Source organism: Ambystoma mexicanum, chromosome 9, assembly GCF_040938575.1.
Source record: "Ambystoma mexicanum isolate Mex_15411 chromosome 9, UKY_AmexF1_1, whole genome shotgun sequence".
Classification (NCBI taxonomy): domain Eukaryota; kingdom Metazoa; phylum Chordata; class Amphibia; order Caudata; family Ambystomatidae; genus Ambystoma; species Ambystoma mexicanum.
This window is the reverse complement of record NC_090931.1, coordinates 596446550-596469500: the sequence shown is the minus strand read 5'-3', so window position 1 is coordinate 596469500 and position 22951 is coordinate 596446550. Positions and strand designations below refer to the sequence as shown.

The window sequence follows — 22951 nt, the reverse complement described above, 5'->3', positions numbered from 1 at the left end:
AAAATACATGGGTGTTACCTCTACTAAAAGAAAACTCCCTCGACCCCAAAATCCCCACAAACTACCAGGCCATCACCAGCGTCCCTTTTTCATTAAAAATATTGGACCGAGTAGTTTACCTCCAAATTCAGAAATACAACATCTTGGGACTCAGGCAATTCGGCTTTCGACCCAGACATGGGACCGAAACGGCTCTCCTAGAATTAAAAGTCCAAATGGATGACCTGAAGGACAATCGGAAACTCGCGCTGCTCCTCCTACTTGACTTCTCGGCCGCCTTCGATTTGGTTGACCACAACATTCTATGCAACCACCTTACCACAGCCACACAATTCTCATCCAAGGCCACCCTATGGATCAAATCATTCCTTTCAGAGAGAACTATGAAGGTTTTCTTGCCCAAGGCAGAAGCACCACCCACCTTAGTCACCTGCAGAGTACCGCAAGGATCATGTGTGGCCCCCACTTTGTACAACATCTTTACAAAGCCCCTGTTTGGACGACTTGATGGCTTGGGTGTCTCGTACACCATCACGGGTCACCACGCTTCTGACTCCATCACTCTCAACGCCATTTACTTTTAAATCCAGGCTTGGATGGCTCATTACAGTCTATGCCTCAATGATGACAAGACTGAGTTGCTCCTCATAGGCTCTCAACTCAGGCTTGCTAAACTTAGAACAGCATTCCAATCATTGAACATTGACAGCAACTCCATCTCAGTCTCCAACCAGGTCAAAACTTTTGGTTTCTAGCTAGACTCCTCCCTCGCTCTAGCTAAACAAGTGAACGCCACCACCTCCTACACTTGCAAGTTGATCAACTCTTCCAGAGCCTTCCTCTCGCCTGACAGCTGCATCACCCTGGCGAGGGCACTAGTGCTAACAAGACTTCATTACTGTAACGCACTCTACTCCGGCACCTCGTCCTACAACCTCCACAAACTGCAGGTCCTTCAAAACAATGCCATCAGAGCTGCGCTCAACATTACCAGATCACATCTCAGAAAACAGACAGAAACGTCATTGGCTACCCATTCAAGAACGGATCTGGTTCAAAAATGCTCATGCTGACCCACAAATGCCTCCACAGGGCAGCCCCCCCCCATCTACCTGGAAGACAAAATATCCAGAACTCAATCAGCCAGACCTACCAGAGCAGCCTGTAGCACCTCCTCAAAACCCGCAAATACAAGCTCCAAAAAACGGGTGGTAGCAGCTTTCCGTTAATGGCCAGCAAACTGTGGAACGCCTTGCCCATTCATCTCAGAGCCTAAGACTCCTTTTGGATCTTCCGCAAACAGCTTAAAACACACCTCTTCAAGCACAAAAAGTACAACCAACACACCTCACCTCCATGGTGCCCCATTAAGTCCATGATCACTGTTCTAATTGCACCTTCGAGACTGCGACTATCATGAGAAATGTGAGAAATACATATTGCAAATGTAAAATACTGCTAAAAATGTAAAAAATTGTAAAAAGTGTAAAATTGTGTATAAGACTGTATAACTGCAACCTGAGTAACAATTGTGATATTTCTATGTAAGCAAGCGCATAGATGCCTTTGGGCTTGGCACACTATACAAGCGACAAAAAACCCCCCCAAAAAAAACATCACAATCATTATTGTGGATCCCCCTCTTCCGGGCTCAGATGCCCCTTTTCACAATGTTCAGAGAATATTCTTTCTCCGGTGACTCACGTTTAAACCCGGAACCCCCTCATCCGGGCTCAGATCCTTCCTCTTACACAATTAGTCTCCCTCAGATGGGCACGGATCAATTTCAGTTTGCATTAAACTATCGAAAAATGTTATTGTGCGCAGGGTTTAGCTTGACCAGTTGCTGGACCACTTTGATCTACAATTTCCCTTTTTACAGTTGCCAACTCGTTGGATACCTAACAGAGACCTTCAAATGAGCACCCACGTCGCGCTGGACCACTGTCTACGGTATCTTTCCTGGATTCCAAAGGTTCAGTCACTTCTCTGGTTTTCAAGTATATCTGTGTCGCTCGTTACATACTTTTCACACACAGTTCTCTTCAGCTTTCATCATACAATGGTGCTGCTTGCAACCTTGGTTCCAACACAGGCTGGTCTGGTATCAGTTTCTCCAACTCACCGGCTGTGCTGTCTTTACTGGCACTGCTTTGTTGTAGGAGCCAAGGACAGTACCACGGCGGCAACCGTTCCTCCCTGCTTTGGTCATCGACGTGAGAGAGCCCTGGGTACCTCTGACACACAATGCAGGTTTCTTCAGCTGTAGTCCCTGTTCTTAGGTTTCTTATTTTCCAAGGTTCACGAAAATAACATCTGAAAAGGTCAAGGAAACTTGCAACCCTCTCTGGTATCGCCGTCTTTCTCCTTGTATTAAACTGCCATCTTGGAACTGCTGCTTCCTCGTGTGCTTTGCCTTGCTCAGAGTGTGTTTTCGTGCTTCGCCTTTTATCCGTGTGGGGAAGTGTGATGGAAGTCATGTGTGCGTAATGATCAGTAATTGCCTGACCTTGCCTGACCATTGTATTGGGACATGTCAGGCATCAGGCTCTGTTGTTAGTCTGTTTTTGCTCATGGTGAGCTGTCTGTGAGAAAGTGTTTTGGTCGGGAAAGGGTGGAAGGGTTGAGTTCCTAAGTATCCTGGTAGGATGGGGAAAAGGTGTTACAGGGATGGGGATGCCGCATCTCACCATCCGGTGTCCCACTCCCACAAGACCACTCATCCAGGTGATCCTCCCACACAGGTCCATCCCCAGGAACTGGATCCAAAAGCGATGGCCATATCCTAGCCACCTGGATGACAGATCCCCGGGGACTAGCGGGTGAGACACCTTCAGGTTTCTCATACCTCATACTCTCAGGCAGTAATAAATTGGCTTCATTTCCGCCTCCTCACCACTATGGCCTATGCTGCACTCCATCCGTACTGCTGCAGTCAAGAGTACTTTGAGGCAAGAGTAAAGTGCACTTAGGAAACATACATATGACACGCCCCTGATAAGGTAGGTAGTGGCACCGCTGGCGGGATAGCAGCGTTAAGCTCTTTAATAAAATCTACGAAGTAATTATACTTTTGCAGCAGAAGCAGGGATCAGGTTCAGAAACATAGCCAATGATCAGTCTTTGCTAGATGATTGATGTGTGTTCTTCAGTTTCTCTACAACTGGGCAATAGAAACCAATCTTTCCCACATATTATGCATGTATACTAGAAGCCTCTCCACTCCTGATCTTAACCATTCCCTAAACAATAAATACACAAACACACAGATGGGGTGGCTTTGGTGGCTCCAATTGGTTTCCTGTCTTAACAGAAAAGATACCAAATGATCTTGTTTGTGCTGTGGTTACTCCTCTTTCATGTTGGACCCTAACGTCAGAACTTTATTTGGATTCGGTGCGAGATATTAAACTAGTTTGGACCCTAATCTTGCGGTCTCACCAAATGTGCCACTCAGGCTCTATTTTACAAGGTGTTCGTTTTTGGAAGTCCTTTGGTCAGTGAACCTAAGTGCGGCCGAGTTACCATAACAGAGAGTTGTAACTTAAAGTGCTCAAATGAACCCTGCATTGCATGCAGGCCCCTAATTAGCAATGACTATGCAGTCAGAGCCCAGCCCTTTCCAGATAAATTCCTGTAAGAAGGAGAAGATTGATGATCAGTGTAAACTTTCTATCACAACCTTTCTGTTGCAGCTATCAAAAAAATGTAATCTTCACTACACAAGCATTACCCCTCAATGTCTCACAAAATACATCAACAAGATAGGTGTACATGATTCACTTTCCTTATGGATTATGTGGGTCACTTTCTGCGATTAACCCTTGCTTACATCAGACCTTACTTGGGTCATTGTATCAGGAAAAACCCTCCTAGGCAGCTCCCCCTCCTCCCCCAAGTTGTTTACTGGATCTGGAGATCAGCCTCAGACAATCGCCTCACCAGTCTCTTACCAGAGCCAATTCATGTAACTCCTTTTCAAAATTGACTTATGGTGGCAGATGTGACCACTATCCAATTGTCCCACAGAAATACAAGAAGCTTTTGCTTTACTAAAAGATTGACATGAAGTGAACAGGGAAATCAGGAGACTAGTTTGAAGTGGAGGTCCTCATCAGACATCAATATCTTACTGAGTATTCTCTTAGAATACTTAGTGTTATGCAGATGGAAGCGTTACCCTTAAGAAGGCGAGAACTATCTACAGATAGAAGTGTGAATATAAAAAATCCAAGTCTGCCACAAATAAAATCATTTTAGATTAAAGAAGATGTACCATTATCAAAACTGTTAATCTTGTTTGCTGCTGCTTCTTGTTTCTCAGGTGACATTTTGTGATCTGGATCACTGGCAATGCAAGCTTTACTATGCACGATAATCACAATCTAGAAATGATCATAATTTTTTTAACCCTCTATGACCCATGAGAACTCACTGGAACCCTCAAATTCCTCACTAGCATGTTTCAGCATGTCTACAAAAGAGGAAGGTGGTTTGTGATGGACCGTCTCGAGCTTTGTGCCCTTTTTGACTTGCTTGACTCTAATTAGATTGCAAAGAAATCCACAAAAAGTTGAGTTTTGCTCAAGCCATTAATGTATTCCTCCAAGTGAATATGAAACTTCTTACTTACAGCATCCAACCTTGTGACTTGGTATTCATAAAATATTTTAAAAACTCCAACACAAATTTCAAGTGTTTTGAGAGAAACTAATGCTAAAACGTCCTTTACTTACTTTTTGAGGTCTCATGGAAAGCCTTTTTTACCTCCTTCAAGAGCTCCTCTGCCACAGCAGGCAAGAGAGCATTCATCTTGTAAAGGATCTGTGTCCCTGAAAGAAGAAGTGCATTGAATGTCAGTAACTGAAGCACTTTAAAGAAAATCCTGGTATTAAGGCGCAGCAAGCATTCACATATTGTAAGAAACAAGGCAGTAGGGATAACCAAAATCCACATAAGGGAACACTTGCGGTTTTCATCAAATACCATACATTAGTATCACTTTCACTAAACAACCAATGACACTTCCTAGATTCTCAGCTTGCATCCTGGGAAGAGGTGGCTCTTCCAAAAATCATTTGGCCCAATTCACACAAACAAAAGAATACACTGAAGTTGGCCATCTATTTTTTCAAATGCCAGATTTTTGGAAATGCACACATCACCTTATTCACAATACTGATCTTCACATTTCCAGAGAGCGATGCGTCAGCACAAATGATGCCCCTGCCCTTGCATACATTGGTCTAGGTGTACGTTCCAGACCCCTGTATGATGTGGCTCCCAGCACCGATGAAGGTGGTAGGGGCACATTTCATAGGTACAGCCCCTAAAGGGCCATCATTTTGAAATGTCATAAAACAAAACAAGCATTTCCTAGCCCTGTGGATTCATCGAAAAAGCAAAAACATAATAATAATAAAACCAGGCTTTCTTTTCTGTACCTTTTAAAGCATATCCCTTTTGTGAATTCAAGAGACTTTTTAAAAATGTGCAGAAACACATGCAGAAGCCCTTTGTGAATAGGATACAACTTTTTTGGGCGCTAATGAAGACAATGCACTACTAGAACATTCCATCACATGCACCAAATAAAGTCGAGAATGAGACCCAGAGTGTCATGGGAAGTCATAGTTCAACCTCAAGTTGCCTGATCATTTGGTAGGGACTGATAACTGGACCAAGAATAAGCTTACAAAAAATATGACAGGCCAAGCACAATGGCTCTCGAACTAAGGGTTAACAAGTTACAGATGTTCAAAGTTAAAAAACACAATAAAGAACACTGATTCTAGTTGATACTTCAATGGCACCAGAGGCATATGGGGAGGACAATAATGAGACTTCTGACAGGACACCAACAAGAATACTAAAATGTATGATCAAAGACAGAGATTACAACTTTAGAAATAAAGCAATACTAGTGTGTTTAAATAACTTAGAGGTGCAAGCAGTATGGACACATAGGTTTGCCATGGGGGGGGGGCGTTAACCTTACCTTAGAAAAGGAAAGAATGGAAGACAATATGAGCCAAAGCAGATTTGTTCCAGAACCCAAATCCAAACATAGGAAAGATTCAGCCAAAAAAGAGGAGACCGGATGTCAGCGGTTTTTCTAAGGTATGGGTGGTCCTGTGAAGTCCATTAGAAACTTTTTCAGGATTTGAAGTTTAAATATACATAAGTTTCAGCATGAGAACTAGAAGAAAAGTCACGCTCCAATTGATACAAACTAGATGGGTGAGCCCAAGTGTGGGATGGGGATTCTGGTAGGGTGTCTGGCAGTCTAGGGGTCAAAACACTGATATGGTCTAGGTCTATTGGGTTTGGAGGGCCTATAGAGCTAGGCATTGCAGGGGGTTGGCTCGCTTAAGTCTCAATGTCCAAAAAGTAGGGACAAGGGCAGATTAGTAGCTAGGGTACTTCAGTAGCCACTTGGCTAATAACGCTATTGCTGATCTCAGGATATGTGCAGATGTTCTGAATAGCTGGTCAGAGCTTCCATGCATCACCTGGATCCAACAATCGGGACGCCTTTACAACTTAGGGCTTGTCAGTGCACAGGAGTTTGGCGTTGGGGGAGTGGGGGCGGTGGTGGTGCACTTTGTAGCCCAGTCCTATGTGATTACTTGAATTCTTGTATGCAGTGGGGCATCCTGGATCATTAATCAGTAATTATTTGTAGTCTGAACATCAAAACAAGGAGACTAACTAGTTAAATGAGGGCTAATGAAGGACTAACAGGTACCACAATAGGTTGGTTGGAGGATGCTGTAAGTACCGGTACTCTTTTCCACACCCAGAAAATCATACTGGCAAGAAAGGAGTCTTGGGCCTTAAGCTGCACATCTGCGCTTCTACGCAGAGTCTATATGGTCATGTACATGGTCCTAATGTTTAAGAGAATGGCTTGGAACTATAGCTATGTACATCTTGATAATTCCAGTAAACTCCCAGTTCACAAGGACGCAATTTCAATGCATTTGCTGTTGGACAATTCAGAAAATTGTATTCACCGTAGTGACTTCATCTATGGGCGGATTTCCTCCAGACTTGTAAAATAATCCATCCTACAAGATGTTTTGAGTTGTCAGAAGTCCTCCTTCTGCACCATGGTGAAAGCAAGCCACGGGGGCCGGGCTGGTCTGGCCCAGACCATGGTGGCTACAACAATTGTGGCTACACAATTTGCCTCCCAGAGGGTGGTTGAGAAGGGATCTCGCTGGCTTGCTATGCCACAAGAGATGCAGTAGTAGGAGATCCCAGGAGCCAACATAAGGGATCATAAGTTAACACTACAGTTCCCAGGAACGCTTACTGAGTGTCCATAACACTCAGAAACCAGATCCTTTAACAAAGGCATGAGTAAGGAGAACTACAGTTGCCAGTGGGCTCTATTGAAGGTCCTTGCTACTAAGGAATGCAGCAACTGCCTGACAACGTAACTGTGAGTGTGCGAACTTGAAGCATATGACAAGGACCCTAAAGAGGGGAAGGGTGGGGAAATACCAATTTCTACAACTGCAAAGCCTACACTTCTGAATTCTGAGGGCCAGGAGGGACCTGTTGTGAATCCTGATAGAATGCAAGGTCTGTATTTAAGAGCTGTTGTCAATTATGTGAAACCCAAAAAGCTGAGAAGAGAATAGAATCAGAAGGCTGAAGCCCTAGGAGAAGACTTGAGATACAAGGCAATATATATACGTAAAGTGTGAGAAACCTGAGGGTATTCTCACTCCTGCTCCCCTTGGATCCTCTGCACAGGTGGCCAGGGAAAGGCCATCGCTCTTGGACCGACCCTGGTTGTAGAGAAGTGAGGGAGGATCACCTGGGTGGAGGGTCCTTGAGGATCAGAAGTGGGGTGCCCTTGGGTGAGGGTATCCCCCTTTCCCCATTGACGACCAAGCCAACCCTTCCCCAACCTCAATGTGCTGTTGTATGTAACGCTCACCTGGTTCCCAGGGAGGCGCGGCGTCGAAGGCGCAGAACTCTGAAGATGGACAGGAAGGGCCCCTCTATTCTGGCTTCCCTGGCTCGTTGGATACCCTCCTGTGCGTGAAAAGGGAGTATTACCAACTGTGGAACAATGCTCAAGCCTCCCACTCCCTTCCAACCCTCCACGATACCTCCTCCACCATTCCCCGTGAAGCCTCACCTTAGGGTTTGGAAGGATGAGCTCTCCATCCTGCTTCTGATGCAGGGGCGCGTTGAAACCCAGTTACTTCACTGGATTGAGGATTGATGGGAGTTCAGATAAGCTTGACTGTTCAGGTAAGGCGCTGTAAAAGTTCTGTTCAAAAGTTCAAGCTTAATAATAATGTTCGTTGTCTAATTGCAGCAAGCGCTAATGCTTATGTCTTTTTCCCCTTAGGGGCCGGGGTTCGGAGTGCCGGAGATATGGCGCCAACCCGAAGTGAAACAGTTCTGGATGAGCGCTCAGGTAATGTCTTTGCATTCGCTCATTCAATGTCTTTGTCTTTTTTCCCCATAGGGGCCGGGGTCCGGAGATGCCAGGAAGCGGCAGGATCCGAAATGCAGTGGGAATAATCCAACAGGTAAGACTTAAAAGGAAACTGAGCTTTCCTTATTCCTTTTCTCCCTCTCACCTTTGTTCTTGTCTTTTTTCCTCTAGGCGCCGGGGCGTAGCTGAATCCGGAAGATCGCTGCTGAAGATGGAAGCGCCTTGCAAAGGTGAGTAAAATGCAGCGCTGCAGCGATCGAAACAAAATGCCTCTAAAATGATGTCTTCCTTTTCAGGGCCGTTGGAGAAATGACTCCGGGATGCAGATTTAGCAGGTAAGGGCTTTTCTTCTCCTATTCTCTTCCTTTCTCCCCTTGCAGGTGTTCCAGGGTGCTGGCAGGCGTGGCTGAAGTCAGGATGCAGGAGCTGACACGGTGAGCGTCCAGCTGCTAGGTGCAGAACAACGCGAAGCACGTGTGGCTGTTCGGGTGGGGTTTAAATAGCCTTGGAAGAAGTTCCTGGTATGTATCCTTCCACCAATCAGGTATGTATCCTTCCCCGACCACACCCGGGTGGTGAAGTAGTCCTACAGGTAAAGTAGTCCCATTCAGGCCTCAAGAGGGCCTGGATGAAGCAGCAAGGTCTGCATCAGGTAAGTGTGCACCCAAGCACTTAAACACATATCCTCTTCTATGAGCCAGGCGCCTAAGGCTCCAGGACTGGGGTCCGCTATGAGCCTGGCGCCAAAGGGCCAGGACTGAGTCCAAAGGGCCCCGACTTGGGCCCGCTGAGAATTCCCTGGGGAAAATGATGTCTGCCTCTGAGGTTGCTGGGCCCGGCCTGGCTCCTTGGAGGTAGGCATCATGACAGTACCCCCCCTCAAGGCCCCTCCCAAGGTCTTTTCTTCCGGGGGTTTTGGTTTGTGCGGGAATCTTCGATGGAATCGTTGAATTAATCGTGGTGCGTGAACATAGTTACTGGGTTCCCAAGATCTTTCCTGAGGTCCATATCCTTTCCAATCAACAAGATAGAAGAGTTTCGACTTAACTATCTTGGAATCTAAAATGTCTTTCACTTCGAATTTTAATTCTCCATCAATTTGGACAGGGCCTGGGGGCTCAGACAGTCTGGGTCCAGGTTGTACTGGTTTTAGAAGAGATGCGTGAAAAACGGGATGAATCCGCATGTTGGATGGTAAATCGAGTTTAAAGGCCACTGGGTTGATAATAGCTTTGATGGGGTAAGGCCCAATGAATCTGGGATTAAAAGTTCGCTGACCCTTGAGGGGTAGATGTTTAGTTGCTAGCCATACCTGATGATCTACTTGGTAAGGAGGAGTTTTACTTCGGTGCAAATCAGCGTTTTCTTTATACTTTTTCTTGGCTTGCTGTAAGTGGGTTGTAGCTTCTTTGAAGGCTTGGGTTATTGTGGAATGAAGGTGATTTACTGCAGGCATCTCCAGAGTCAGAGGTGGATCTAGGTCAGAAGTCCGAGGATGGTGACCATACAGGGTATAAAAAGGAGTCTGTCCGGTTCCAGAATGCACTGAATTGTTGTATGCATATTCTGCAATCCAAAGGATGTCTTTCCAATTTAACTTGGATTGGTGTAACATGCACCGCAGATATTGCTCGAGAGTCTGATTGGTTCTCTCGGTTTGTCCGTCGGTCTGGGGGTGGTGGCTGGTGGATAACCGCACGTCTATTTGTGCTAGTTGGCAACATTTCTTCCAAAAGTGGGAGATAAATTGACTTCCACGGTCTGAGACTAATATGGAAGGGAAACCATGTAACCGCACTATATTTTCCATAAATTGCTTGGCCAAGGTGGAAGCTGACGGCAATCCTTTTAAAGGGATAAAATAGGCCATTTTGGAGAATAGATCCACTATTACGAGAATCGTGTTGTAACCACCACAAGGAGGCAGGTCAGTTATAAAGTCCATTGACAAGGTGTGCCAAGGTGTTGGTGGAATGTCCAAAGGTTGAAGTAGGCCGGCTGGCCTTTTCTTTTGACTCTTATTTTGGGCACAGATTCCGCAAGACAACACAAATGACTTTATGTCTTTTCTCCAAGAAGGCCACCAGAAGTGGCGTTTGATCTTTTCTTCTGTTTTCGCGATACCTGGGTGTCCTTCCATTAATGATTCATGATGACGGGTAATGACAAGTTCCTGCAATTCTTTACTTGGCAGAAATAACCGCTCTTGGAAGTAGGGTAAATCATCCTTAACGGTGTAGTGAGGACCCTTTTGACTCCATTCCAGTAAGGCAGAAGAGTCAAAAAGCTGTTTTACTTGAGCTTGGATGTCCTCAATGGTTTGCAATGAAGTCAAGCCCAGAATTCTTTGTTCCGGTATGATTGGCACAGGTTCTAAACTCGAATTGGGTTCTTCCATGCCTATCCGGGATAAGGCATCTGCCTTACCATTCTTGCAGCCAGGGCGATAGGTAATTACAAAATCAAATTCCGCAAAGAATAAAGCCCATCGGAGTTGTCGCGAAGATTGAGCTTTGGCCGTCTTTAAATACTGCAAATTTCTGTGGTCCGTAATTACGGTGATGGTGTGTCTTGCACCGAGAAGATAGTGACGCCAAGCCTTGAAAGCTGATTTAATAGCCAGTAGTTCTTTGTCGGTAATTGCGTAATTGAGTTCAGGTGGAGAGAATTTTCTGGACCAAAAGGCTACAGGGTGTAGTTGGTTAGTTTCTGGGTCTCTTTGTGACAGGACAGCTCCCATGGCCGAACTGGATGCATCGGTTTCCACGATGTAAGGGAGATCTGGGCGCGGGTGCTTCAATACAGGTGCAGAGGTGAATTTGGTTTTCAGGTCCTGAAAGGCTTGTTCATCCTCAAGAGTCCATTCAAAGCGTTTATTTTTCTTTAGGAGAGCTGTGATGGGTTGAACAGTTCGAGAAAATTCCGGGATGAACCTTCGATAGAAATTGGCAAAGCCAAGCATGCTTTGCACTCCCTTCACAGAGCTAGGAGATGGCCATTTGAGAATGGCGTCCACTTTCCGCGAGTCCATTCGGATTCCTTGAGGTGTCAGGATGAATCCGAGAAACTCCACTTCTGTGGTATGAAAAACGCATTTTTCGAGCTTGGCAAATAATTTGTGCTGGCGCAATTTCTCAAGAACTGCCCTAACATGGTTTCTGTGATCAGATTCTGAGGAGGAATACACCAGGATGTCGTCAATATAAACGATGACACAAACATCGATAAGTTCCCGAAGAACATCATTCATGAAGTACTGAAAGGCGGCAGGTGCGTTGCACAAACCGAAGGGCATTACTTGATATTCGAAGAGCCCAAATTTGGTGCGGAATGCAGTCTTCCACTCGTCACCCTCTTTTATACGTACCAGGTGGTAAGCTCCTCGGAGATCTAGCTTGGTGTACACACAAGCATCTTTTACTTGGTCGATAAGCTCAGGTATCAGGGGCAAAGGGTAACGATTCTTAATCGTTATCTGATTTAGGGCGCGGTAGTCAATACAGGCCCTAAGGTCTCCTTCCTTTTTAGGTACGAAGAACAAAGCGGAAGAGACTGGTGACTTTGATGGGCGAATGAAGCCATTGGCCAGGTATTGATCCAAATACTGGCGCAAATGCAGGTTCTCAGGTTCAGTAAGAGCATAAATCCTACTACAAGGTAGTTGTGCATTGGGTACCAAGTCGATTTGGCAATCATAAGATCGATGCGGAGGTAAGGTGTTAGCCTGCTCTTTCTGAAAAACGTCTTGGAATTCTTGGTATTCAGATGGTAGCTGTACAGGGGTGGAAGTTACAGAGGCTAGACCCATAGCTGGATTCCTTGGGTAACAGGTTGGTTCACAATCAGGAAAAGTTATCTTCTTTGCTCGCCAGTCTATTCTCGGATTATGTGTTTCTAACCAAGGGATACCAAGAAGTACTTGAAATTGTGGGGCCTTGATCACATCAAACACGATTGCTTCCCGATGTCCGTCCTGACCCACCAGAGTGATTTCAACTGTGGAATGCGTTACAGGCCCTGAGGCTATTTCGGTTCCATCAACTGTAGTAATTACATCTTGGGTTACTTTCGGGCGGAGAGGAAGCTTAATCCTGGAAGCCAATTCACGGTCTATGTAATTTCCAATAGCTCCACTGTCTATGTATGCTTTTATAGCATGCAACTGCTGAGGCTGTTTTGGGTTCACAAGCACCATTGGCATGACAAAATGCGAGGTCAAAGAGTTTGTTTTCAAGCTCGGCAAGCGGACCCCTACGCTTGTCGGGCTAGGTCGTTTCCCGAACCAGGTGTCAATAACTCGTTATCAGTGGCTCCAACCACCTTCTTGGGTGGTTTAACTGGACAACTTTGAAGAAAGTGACCGGAAGTTCCGCAATACAGACAAAGTTGCATTTGTCGCCTTCTCTCTCGTTCCTTCTGCGTTAATGGTCCTTTAACACTGCCAATTTGCATAGGTTCGGAAACGTCAGTACTCTTGGAGTTAACGTGGGTCTTGATAGGTACTCTGGTTTCATACTTGAGCCGATCTGCTTTTCTATTTTAAAGTCTATGATCAAGTTGAACCACTAAGTCTATGTAGTCTGCGCAGGCCTGGGGTGGATCTATTATCTGAGCTATAACATCTTTAAGCTCTCCGCGCAGGCCTCGATGAAACAATGTGATCCTTTTATTTTCAGGCCATCCGGTTTCCACAACTAGTCTATTAAAGGTGGCGATATAGGACAAAAGATCCTGATTACCTTGTCGTAAGGATAGCAGTTCGTTGTCAAGGGCCTGTCCCTGCGAGTGTCGAGCGAACAATCTTTACATGCTGGCCTGGAAGCCCTGGAAATCCCGGAGAATGGGATCATCCTGATTTACCAATGGAATAGACCAATCGGCAGCACAGCCACTGAGGTAAGATAGTACAAAGGCTACTTTGGTCTGGTCGTTGGGGAAGGCCCCGGGACTGCATAAAAAGTGTAAACGGCATTGAATCATAAAAACGGCATATTTCTTGGGATCCCCCGCAAAACGTTCCGGCGGGGCCAAAGGCATGTGTCCAGGTAGATTGATTTGTACCGGGTTATTCGAACCCATTGTTGTAGAAATATCTCCGGAAACAGGTAAAGGAGTGTGCTCTGCCTGGCCCTGCAATAACCTTTTGGCCAGATCATCAGTTCTTTCCTTGGATAGGATTAGTTCCCTTCTGAGAGCATTAGTCTCCTGGCGGGCTGAGTGCACTTCTGCCCGTAATTCCCCTAAAAGATGGGCCAGCTGATCTGTCTCGGAAGTCTCCATAGCGCCCAGGTGGGAAATTGTGGTAAGGCTTCGCGTTCTGTAACGCTCACCTGGTTCCCACGGAGGCGCGGCGCCGAAGGCGCAGAACTCTGAAGATGGACAGGAAGGGCCCCTCTATTCTGGCTTCCCTGGCTCGTTGGATACCCTCCTGTGCGTGAAAAGGGAGTATTACCAACTGTGGAACAATGCTCAAGCCTCCCACTCCCTTCCAACCCTCCACGATACCTCCTCCACGATTCCCCGTGAAGCCTCACCTTAGGGTTTGGAAGGATGAGCTCTCCATCCTGCTTCTGATGCAGGGGCGCGTTGAAACCAAGTTACTTCACTGGATTGAGGATTGATGGGAGTTCAGGTAAGCTTGACTGTTCAGATAAGGCGCTGTAAAAGTTCTGTTCAAAAGTTCAAGCTTAATAATGTTCGTTGTCTAATTGCAGCAAGCGCTAATGCTTATGTCTTTTTCCCCTTAGGGGCCGGGGTTCGGAGTGCCGGAGATATGGCGCCGACCCGAAGTGAAACAGTTCTGGATGAGCGCTCAGGTAATGTCTTTGCATTCGCTCATTCAATGTCTTTGTCTTTTTTCCCCATAGGGGCCGGGGTCCGGAGATGCCAGGAAGCGGCAGGACCCGAAATGCAGTGGGAATAATCCAACAGGTAAGACTTAAAAGGAAACTGAGCTTTCCTTATTCCTTTTCTCCCTCTCACCTTTGTTCTTGTCTTTTTTCCTCTAGGCGCCATAGCTGAATCCGGAAGATCGCTGCTGAAGATGGAAGCGCCTTGCAAAGGTGAGTAAAATGCAGCGCTGCAGCGATCGAAACAAAATGCCTCTAAAATGATGTCTTCCTTTTCAGGGCCGTTGGAGAAATGACTCCGGGATGCAGATTTAGCAGGTAAGGGCTTTTCTTCTCCTATTCTCTTCCTTTCTCCCCTTGCAGGTGTTCCAGGGTGCTGGCAGGCGTGGCTGAAGTCAGGATGCAGGAGCTGACACGGTGAGCGTCCAGCTGCTAGGTGCAGAACAACGCGAAGCACGTGTGGCTGTTCGGGTGGGGTTTAAATAGCCTTGGAAGAAGTTCCTGGTATGTATCCTTCCACCAATCAGGTATGTATCCTTCCCCGACCACACCCGGGTGGTGAAGTAGTCCTACAGGTAAAGTAGTCCCATTCAGGCCTCAAGAGGGCCTGGATGAAGCAGCAAGGTCTGCATCAGGTAAGTGTGCACCCAAGCACTTAAACACATATCCTCTTCTATGAGCCTGGCGCCTAAGGCGCCAGGACTGGGGTCCGCTATGAGCCTGGCGCCTAAGGCGCCAGGACTGAGTCCAAAGGGCCCCGACTTGGGCCCGCTGAGACTTCCCTGGGGAAAATGATGTCTGCCTCTGGGGTTGCTGGGCCCGGCCTGGCTCCTTGGAGGTAGGCATCATGACATTGTAAGCCAGTTCCCTTCATTTTTCCATTGACACTTGACAGTACTTGGACGCAGAAAAGGCCACTAAAAGCAATGGAGAATACACCTTTTCACCACTTTAGAACTGGGATGAAGACAATGCCTACTAAGAGCTGTGAGGGTCAGGCATGTCCCTTTAATTATGGTCAGGCAGGACCGACTGGACATCCACACCTGAAGCCTATCAAGGGGCTCCAGGGGTATAAATGGAGATCAGCCAGACAGAGAGGAAGAGAAGGAGCAAAACAAGGGGAGCAACAGAAGACCTGTTTGAGGAAGCAGCCGTGGTGGGACCGAAGACCAGGCCAGGACGCCAGCAACTATCCCAGAGGACTTGGGAGACCTGATGTAAATAGACCGTGTAATTCCCCCAAGCCTGTGAGCCTCCATACCCCAGATCAAGCAGCAGGAGCTGCTGAGGAGCCGGAGCAGAGAGGACGCTGCCCACGTGCCGACAGATGCATTCAAGCTGCATTTGTGTGGAGTGAGGTCCACTGCAGGCAATATAGCTCGTGCCTCTAAGGTTTCCAGACTTCAGAAGCAGAAGGGAAGTCGTAGGAATTACTGGAGAAGAAGCACAGATGACCGGTGAGTGAAGCACAGAGAAACTTAAAATCCCTCCCTACAGACATAAAACAGAATCTACTACCAACTTGCATACCTCTGCCCCAGCCAATACACTCTAGCACCGCGGGTGCAGGAGGCTCCCAACTGGACACAAATACCTCTATGCTAGTGATCCCCAACATGTAGCTCGGGGGCAAGACGTTGCTTGCGGCACACTAAATTGTTGCTTGCCAGTTGCTCTGGGTCATGGTGTGGAGGCCTAGAAGGAGATACTGAAGGGGTTAGACCTCAGTGGCAGTATAGGCAGGAAAGAGTCCAGACTGTGTAAGAATGTTGGCCAATAAGCCTGCTCTGGTTCAAATTATTTTTCGGTAAATGTTCTTTCTTATTATAGCAGTGTCATTGTCCAAACCCTGTCATCTTCAGATACTTTGTCCAGCTCACAAATGTATTAAAGAGCAAAATAATTGAACCATGTTTGTGTCCTGGAGAAAATTGTCATTCTGTTCTTTTGTACAGCTTTGGTGCTGCAAAATTCTGCAGCCCGATTAGCAGTTGGGGCCCCTCGGTTTTGCTCGACTACTCTGATTCTGGATAAATTGCACTGGCAAACCAGGAAAAAAACTGTGTGAAAAAACCACAGTTAGCCAGTCGCTCTCAGTGTGTACTCCTAATGGAGTTACTATAGGTTAATAAGCTAAGTGTATCTGGTTAATATTTTCTCTGGGTGATCCTTGAAATCCAGTCTTTAAAGTTAAAGTGTCATTTTAAATGAACAATCTTAGAATCTTTTAGTGCAAAAGAGGTAAAGATAACATTTTCAACAGAGAGTGAGGCCAGTGCGTGCCTCATCAAAGTAAGAGCTCTAATGCCAATGCATTTCGGAGTCGTAACTCCTTCATCGGGGAGTAGCCCTCCACAATATAACATAACATAAACAAGGTAGCATACAATTTGATAAATATATTAGTATCATCACAGCACATAAATCATATGGTAAATGCAAGGTACATACCAGGTTTTAATTGTGGTGCAGATCACAGTACAGGTAAAAAGCAAAAACAAAATGCAGTGTTAATATCCAGGGTAATCTGAGTGTAATACTCCAAAACTATGTGTGAAAGAATGTTAAACAATACCAATACGCTTTTTGAGACACCTTTTCGGTGTCTCAAAAAGCGATCAAAATCCAAGTTCCTCAAACGAGAAACCAGTGGGTGCAATCACACTCAATCCCACGTTCTGTAAATAAATCATAGGCCATTTAGTGCCACCGTGTATATAAATAAATGTATTGTGAATCGGTAAGTAAAATTTCCTTCGCGACTTTCCTGGAGCCTGCTTACCTGCTGCAGCCGATGGTAGCAACAAGCATGTGAAGGACGTGCGCAAACGCGCGTCTGCAACATTAATATGTTGCTATGGCGACAGCTAGTATGCCGCAGCACAGCCAACCCATGGGTGTGGCCATGCCTGCGGCGCCTCACTTCCCGATCACTAAGATTGGAGAAATCGGGATGTGCCTGTCGCACTGTGACCATAGTCAGAGTGTTTAAGAAAGAGCTTGTTTAAAAACAAATTTTAAGTAAATGGAAGTTAAAAATTATACATTAAATCAGGTCGTCTGGTATGGTGCCTCAAATCAACATACGCATGGTGAGTACCATGCCTACCTTGACAATTATATTGGTCTCACCATGGCAACAGTGAGATCAATTAGCATTCCTCAAGTTAGTGAAACGTCAAACACATATAGAACGCTTACTTTACCCCCCTTATGAATGTACTTCCATGTAAGTCGTATCAAACCTCAAAAGGTGAAAGACAAAATATGCTCAATCTTATACGTGCACATAACACATGCTGCAAAGAAGCCTGCACACTGCTGTTGCAGTGTTTTTTGAATTACTAATATTCCTGCTAGAGAAGATCTGGTCACATTGTTACATAGCGCAAAGGGGGGAGGGACAGCTATACATCAAAAATGTAATATGCAGTGCACACGGTGTAGAAAGGAACAACTCTAGATCAAAAGTATAAATTGCAGTACACACAATGTTTGAAGTGAGACCCGGTAGGGATAAAAACTATCCTAGTCAGCTAGTGAAGCTATATAGCTACAAAGTCAAAAATTGTATATATGCCATGGTCGAGTTTTGAGGCTAATGGAGTAAAACCCAACACTCACTGAGTGTTAAAAATAAAGGTAACAAGGAAATAATGGCAAAAAACATCTTAATCTGATCCATGTGTACAATATGAAAAGTTCATATTAAAGGCATTAGGAGAGACAAATGTAACATATATAATTGATTTCTTGGTTCATCCGTTTGGGAGTGAGAGAACCAATCCGATCTATCCAATACGTCTCTCTTCTATCTAATGTAATGTTCATGTCTACTTGAGGGTTTGTTTTCTGTACAACCTCTACAATCTGGAAGATGTGTCTTTTTTCTTTCCAATGTCTGGCCACTGCTGAATTTGGGTTAGATTTCCTGATGCACGACCTGTGCTCATTCCACCTTGTCTTCGATGTACGTTTGAACTTTCCAATGTAATATTGGCCAAATGGGCATTTGATTGCATAAATGATGTTGCTACTATCACATGTCCCGAAACTCTTCAGATGGATTTTTTCACCTGTGCATGGATGGTTTATGGTGTTGCCCTTGATGATGAACGCACAGTTGAAGCAGTTATGGCAAGGGAAGGTCCCAATCTTTTTTGTCATTGGTTCTTTGGTAGGTAGTTTGGTAGAAACTAATTCGTCCCTGAGGTTTCTGCTCCTCTGATAAGCAAACACTGATGGTGGCTTAAACAAGTTTTGCACTCTTGTATCACGTGTCAGAATCTCCCTTGATAATGTTCTTGATGCAATTACTTTGTATAGAAAACCTAGACACATACACTAATGGAGGCTCATTCTTGCTTTCTTTCTTCTGGGTCAACAAGGTGTTGCGACCAATGGTCTCAATCCTGGTTGTAGCTGCTCAATGTCTGCTATTATATCCACGTGCAATACATTTCTTGCCTATTTCTAAGTGTTCTCTAATATAGTCTTCTGGGTCACTCACTATCCTTTCGATGCGTAACATTTGGCTGAAGGGTAGATTGTGCATCAAGCTGGGTTGGTGAAAGCTTAAACTGTGAAGGAGATTGTTCCTGTCGGTGTCCTTCCGGTATAAGCAAGTACTATATCCATCTATATTTCTTTTGATGTTGACATCTGGAAAATGTATCTCTGTGTTGGAGAATTCATGAGTAAACTGTATTCTTTGATCTATACCATTGAGGTAGAAGAAAAACTCTCAGTTCTGTTTCTGTGCCTGCCCAGATACCAAAAATATCATCTATGTACCTGATCCATAGATGGATATTTTTCTTCCAAGTGATGTTAGATAATACATGGTCTGTCTCAAATTTAAACATAAAACAATTAGCATAAGAAGGGGCCATGGATGCCTCCATGGACGCCCTGGAAACCTGTAAATAAAAATTGTCCTTCTATTGAAAATATGAATTTTCACAATGAATTGTAACAGGACAAGGTTACATTCTTTCTGTGCTTTAATGTCTGATTCTTTAAGAAGCATCCCCTCAATTGCTTCTAATCCCAGATTGTGTGGAATTGACATAAAGGCTTTTGACATCCACTGTAAGATGTTGTTTGGGTCAAATTAGGTGGATTGTAGCGATTGCAGAAAGTGAGTGGTGTCCCTTATGTATGTATTGGTTCACAGTATGAGGGGTTGCAGGAAAAAGTCTGCATATTTCCCTAGCGGTTGAAGTTTACTGTTTATACCTGCCACAATAGGTCTACCTGGTGGTTGAAGAGGGTCTTTGTGGATTTTAGGCAGGGTATACAAATTTGGAAATCTCGGATGAGTATTCATAAGAAACCTGTGCGTGAGATGGTTCATCCATCCTAGTTCCTCTGCTTTGGTGAGTAATTCTTCTAGGTTCTGTTTGATGTTGACAGTGGGATCCTCCTCAAGGGGAGCATAAGTGTGGGAGTCACTTAGTTGCCTCATGCACTCAGCATCATAGTCGTTTGAATCTAAGATAACTAGGGTCCCTCCTTTGCCCGCTGAGCGGATTGTGATTTCCTTGCTACCATAGAGATTCTTGATCAGGCTCATTTTATGAGGTTTGAGGTTGAAATGTTGCGGTCGTTTGTAGCTAATCCGTTCAAGGTCTTCCATAACTCTTCTATGGAAGATTTCAACCGATGGTATCGTTATACGAGGCATAAAACTGCTCTTGACCCTAAACTCCTTAAATTCAGGCTCATCAATGGTGTGTGAAGTTTGGCCACTGAGTCTCTAACTCATCAAAAAATACCTTAAGCTTAAGTTTCCTTATGAACCTGAACAGTTTCACCTTTGTGTCAAAAAACGAAGTGCAATAAGTAGGCACAAAACTTAAACCTTTTTGGAAAGTTTCTTCTTCAGCCCTAGTCAGTAATCTGTTAGATATATTAATCACCAAGTTCTCTTTTGTTGTCGTCTTGTGATTGGTCCCTCTTTTTCACTTCCTCTTGCCTCTTCTGGTTCTTTTTTCCTTGCTCCTAAAAGAAAAACCAGTGGAGGTAGTTGCTGTATCTACTGGTATACTCCCAGTATCCCGACTGCTAGGGACAGTGCTTTGCTGGTTGGTTATGTTGCGTGTTGATTCTGAATCCGAATCCGAACTGGAGGTGTTGCTAGAATTGTCTCGACCTGGTTTATTCAGAGTTGGTCCATATCTGTCCATCCACGTATAGAACTCATCATTGAGGAAATCATGTGTGTCCCGCTTAAATTTTCTCAACTTCTTCCACTCCAGTTCGCTCTTATAGCTGTCTAGTTTGTCATGGATTCCTGCTAAGATCCCTTTAAAGTCTTCTTTCTCTAGTATCTATGATAGTTCTTTTTCTATTTCTTCAATCTCTGTTTTAAGCGTTAAATTAGCCGATAATTCCTTGATGGTCAGGAGAATCAAATCAAGAGAGAACTTATTTAAAATGGCTTCCCATTTCCTCACAAATTCCTTGCTTTCCTTCCACAAGGTAGGACGTACCTGAATCCTTAGGCTTCTAGGTATGCACTGATTTTCATGATATCTACCCAAGGTGATGGCGTGTAACTTGCGGTTGATCTCCTTCCATAACAAGTATTCCAATTGTTTAACGCGTTTAGGCGGATCTAAGTTAGTAGTATTGGATTTGTTGAATGTTGTATCACTAATGAGGCCCAAAATGGCATCTGCCTCTTCCGTTGTAAATCCAAGTGTCTCTGCAGGTTTTGTGGTTAGGGTTTCTATATCTTCAAATGACATTTTCTGGCTAATATTACCACTGAATGTAATCTCCTATGCCTCCACCTGAGCGTGTCTCGAAGGGGTAGAAATGAAAAAAAAAACAAAGGCGGGCACAAATAAATTGTTCTGTGTTGAGTTTTGCAGATATCACTGATATATCAATTAACTTCTCTTCCAAGGAGCTGACTGGTTAAAGGAATCCAGAGGCACCTGGATCCATATAAACTGCAAACCAGGAAAGAACTGTGTGAAAAAAAACACAGTTAGCCAGTCGCTCTCAGTGTGAACCCCTAATGGAGTTACTATAGGTTAATAAGGTAATTGTATATGGTTAATATTTTCTCTTTGTGATCCTTGAAATCCAGTCTTTAAAGTGAAAGTTGCATTTCAAATGAACAATCTTAGAATCTTTTAGTGCAAAAAAGGTAAAGATTTAATTTTCAACAGAGAGTGAGGCCAGTGCGTGCCTCATCAAAGTAAGAGCTCTAATGCCAATGCATTTTGGAGTCAAAACTCCTTCATCAGGGCAGAGCCCTCCACAATATAACATAACACAAACAAGGTACCACACAATTTGATAAATATATTAGTATCATCACAGTACATAAATCATATGGTAAATGCAAGGTACATACCAGGTTTTAATTTTGGCGCAGATCACAGTAAAGGTAAAAAGCAAAAACAAAATGCAGTGTTAGTATCCAGTGTAATCCAGTGTAATCTGAGTGTAATACTCCAAAATTATGCGTGAAAGAATTTTAAACAATACCTTAATAAGTGTCTCAAAAAGCGATCAAAATCCAAGTTTCTCAAACGAGAAACCAGTGGGTGCAATCACACTCAATCCCAAGTTCTGTAAATAAATCATAGGCCATTTAGTGCTACCGTGTATATAAAACAAATTTATTGTGTATCCAAGCTAAATTTCCTTCGCGACTTTCCTGGAGGCTGCTTACCTGCTGCAGCCAAAGGTAGCAACAAGCAAGTGAAGGACGAGCACAAACACGCGGCTGCAACATTAATATTATTGTAAGTAAATGGAAGTAAAAAATTATACATTAAATCTGGTCGTCTGGTATGGTGCCTCAAATCAACATATGCATGGTGATTACCACGCCTACCTCCACAATTGTATTGGTCTCACCATGGCAACAGTGAGATCAATTAGCATTCCTCGAGTTAGTGAAACATCAAACACATATAGAACGCCTACTTTACCCCTGGTGAAGGTACTTCCGTGTAAGTCGTGTCAAACCTCAAAAGGGGAAAGACAAAATATGGTAAATCTTATACATGCACATAACAAATTGCACTGGCTCCCAGTGGTCAAGCATATTAAAGTCAAGGCCCGCTGTGTGGTCCACCAAGCGTTCTGCGGGAGAGGGCCGGAATTTGTGCACGCTAAATTTCGACCTTACTCTACTGCTGGGTCCCTGCGCTCTGCTTCTTTCCGGAGGAACACATTCACCCTGCTTCAAGCTTGCTCGATCGGGTGGCCGTTCCATCTCAGTTGCTGCAGCCCTGCTGTGGAACGCCATTCCTCTGTCCTTGCGTGCCACAGAGGATCATCTCTCCTTTTGCAGAGCCTTGAAGACCCATCTTTACTTCCCAGCTTTCTCCCTTCTTTCTGTCTAGTCTCTTTGATCTTGTAGCGCCATGATGCCCTAGCTGGTGTAGGTGCGCTTTATACATTCTTTTTACATTACATTACAGCTAATAGGAGCATAATAGACAAATAAGTGGCATATGTACCCATCTTTCCTTTATTAAATAATTTGCATGCCGTACTGTTTGTACAAGTAAGGTATACGTTTGATGCCACCATGCATTACATTTATCGGAAATATGACTTTTAGTGTCACCTATATTATTAGTGTCCTAGTGGAATAATTGTCATCGTTTGG

The 22951-nt window shown here is 44.6% G+C and overlaps 1 protein-coding gene across 1 annotated transcript in view; it reads right to left on the bottom strand.

Moving 5' to 3' along the window:
• Positions 1-22951, bottom strand: part of ZSWIM7 (zinc finger SWIM-type containing 7) — a 1030928-nt gene that overhangs the window by 939412 nt on the left and 68565 nt on the right. The window contains exon 2 of the mRNA XM_069615228.1: positions 4737-4832. Coding sequence (XP_069471329.1) covers positions 4737-4812 — 76 coding nt within the window. The 5' untranslated portion in view covers positions 4813-4832. The remainder of the gene's footprint in view (positions 1-4736; positions 4833-22951) is intronic.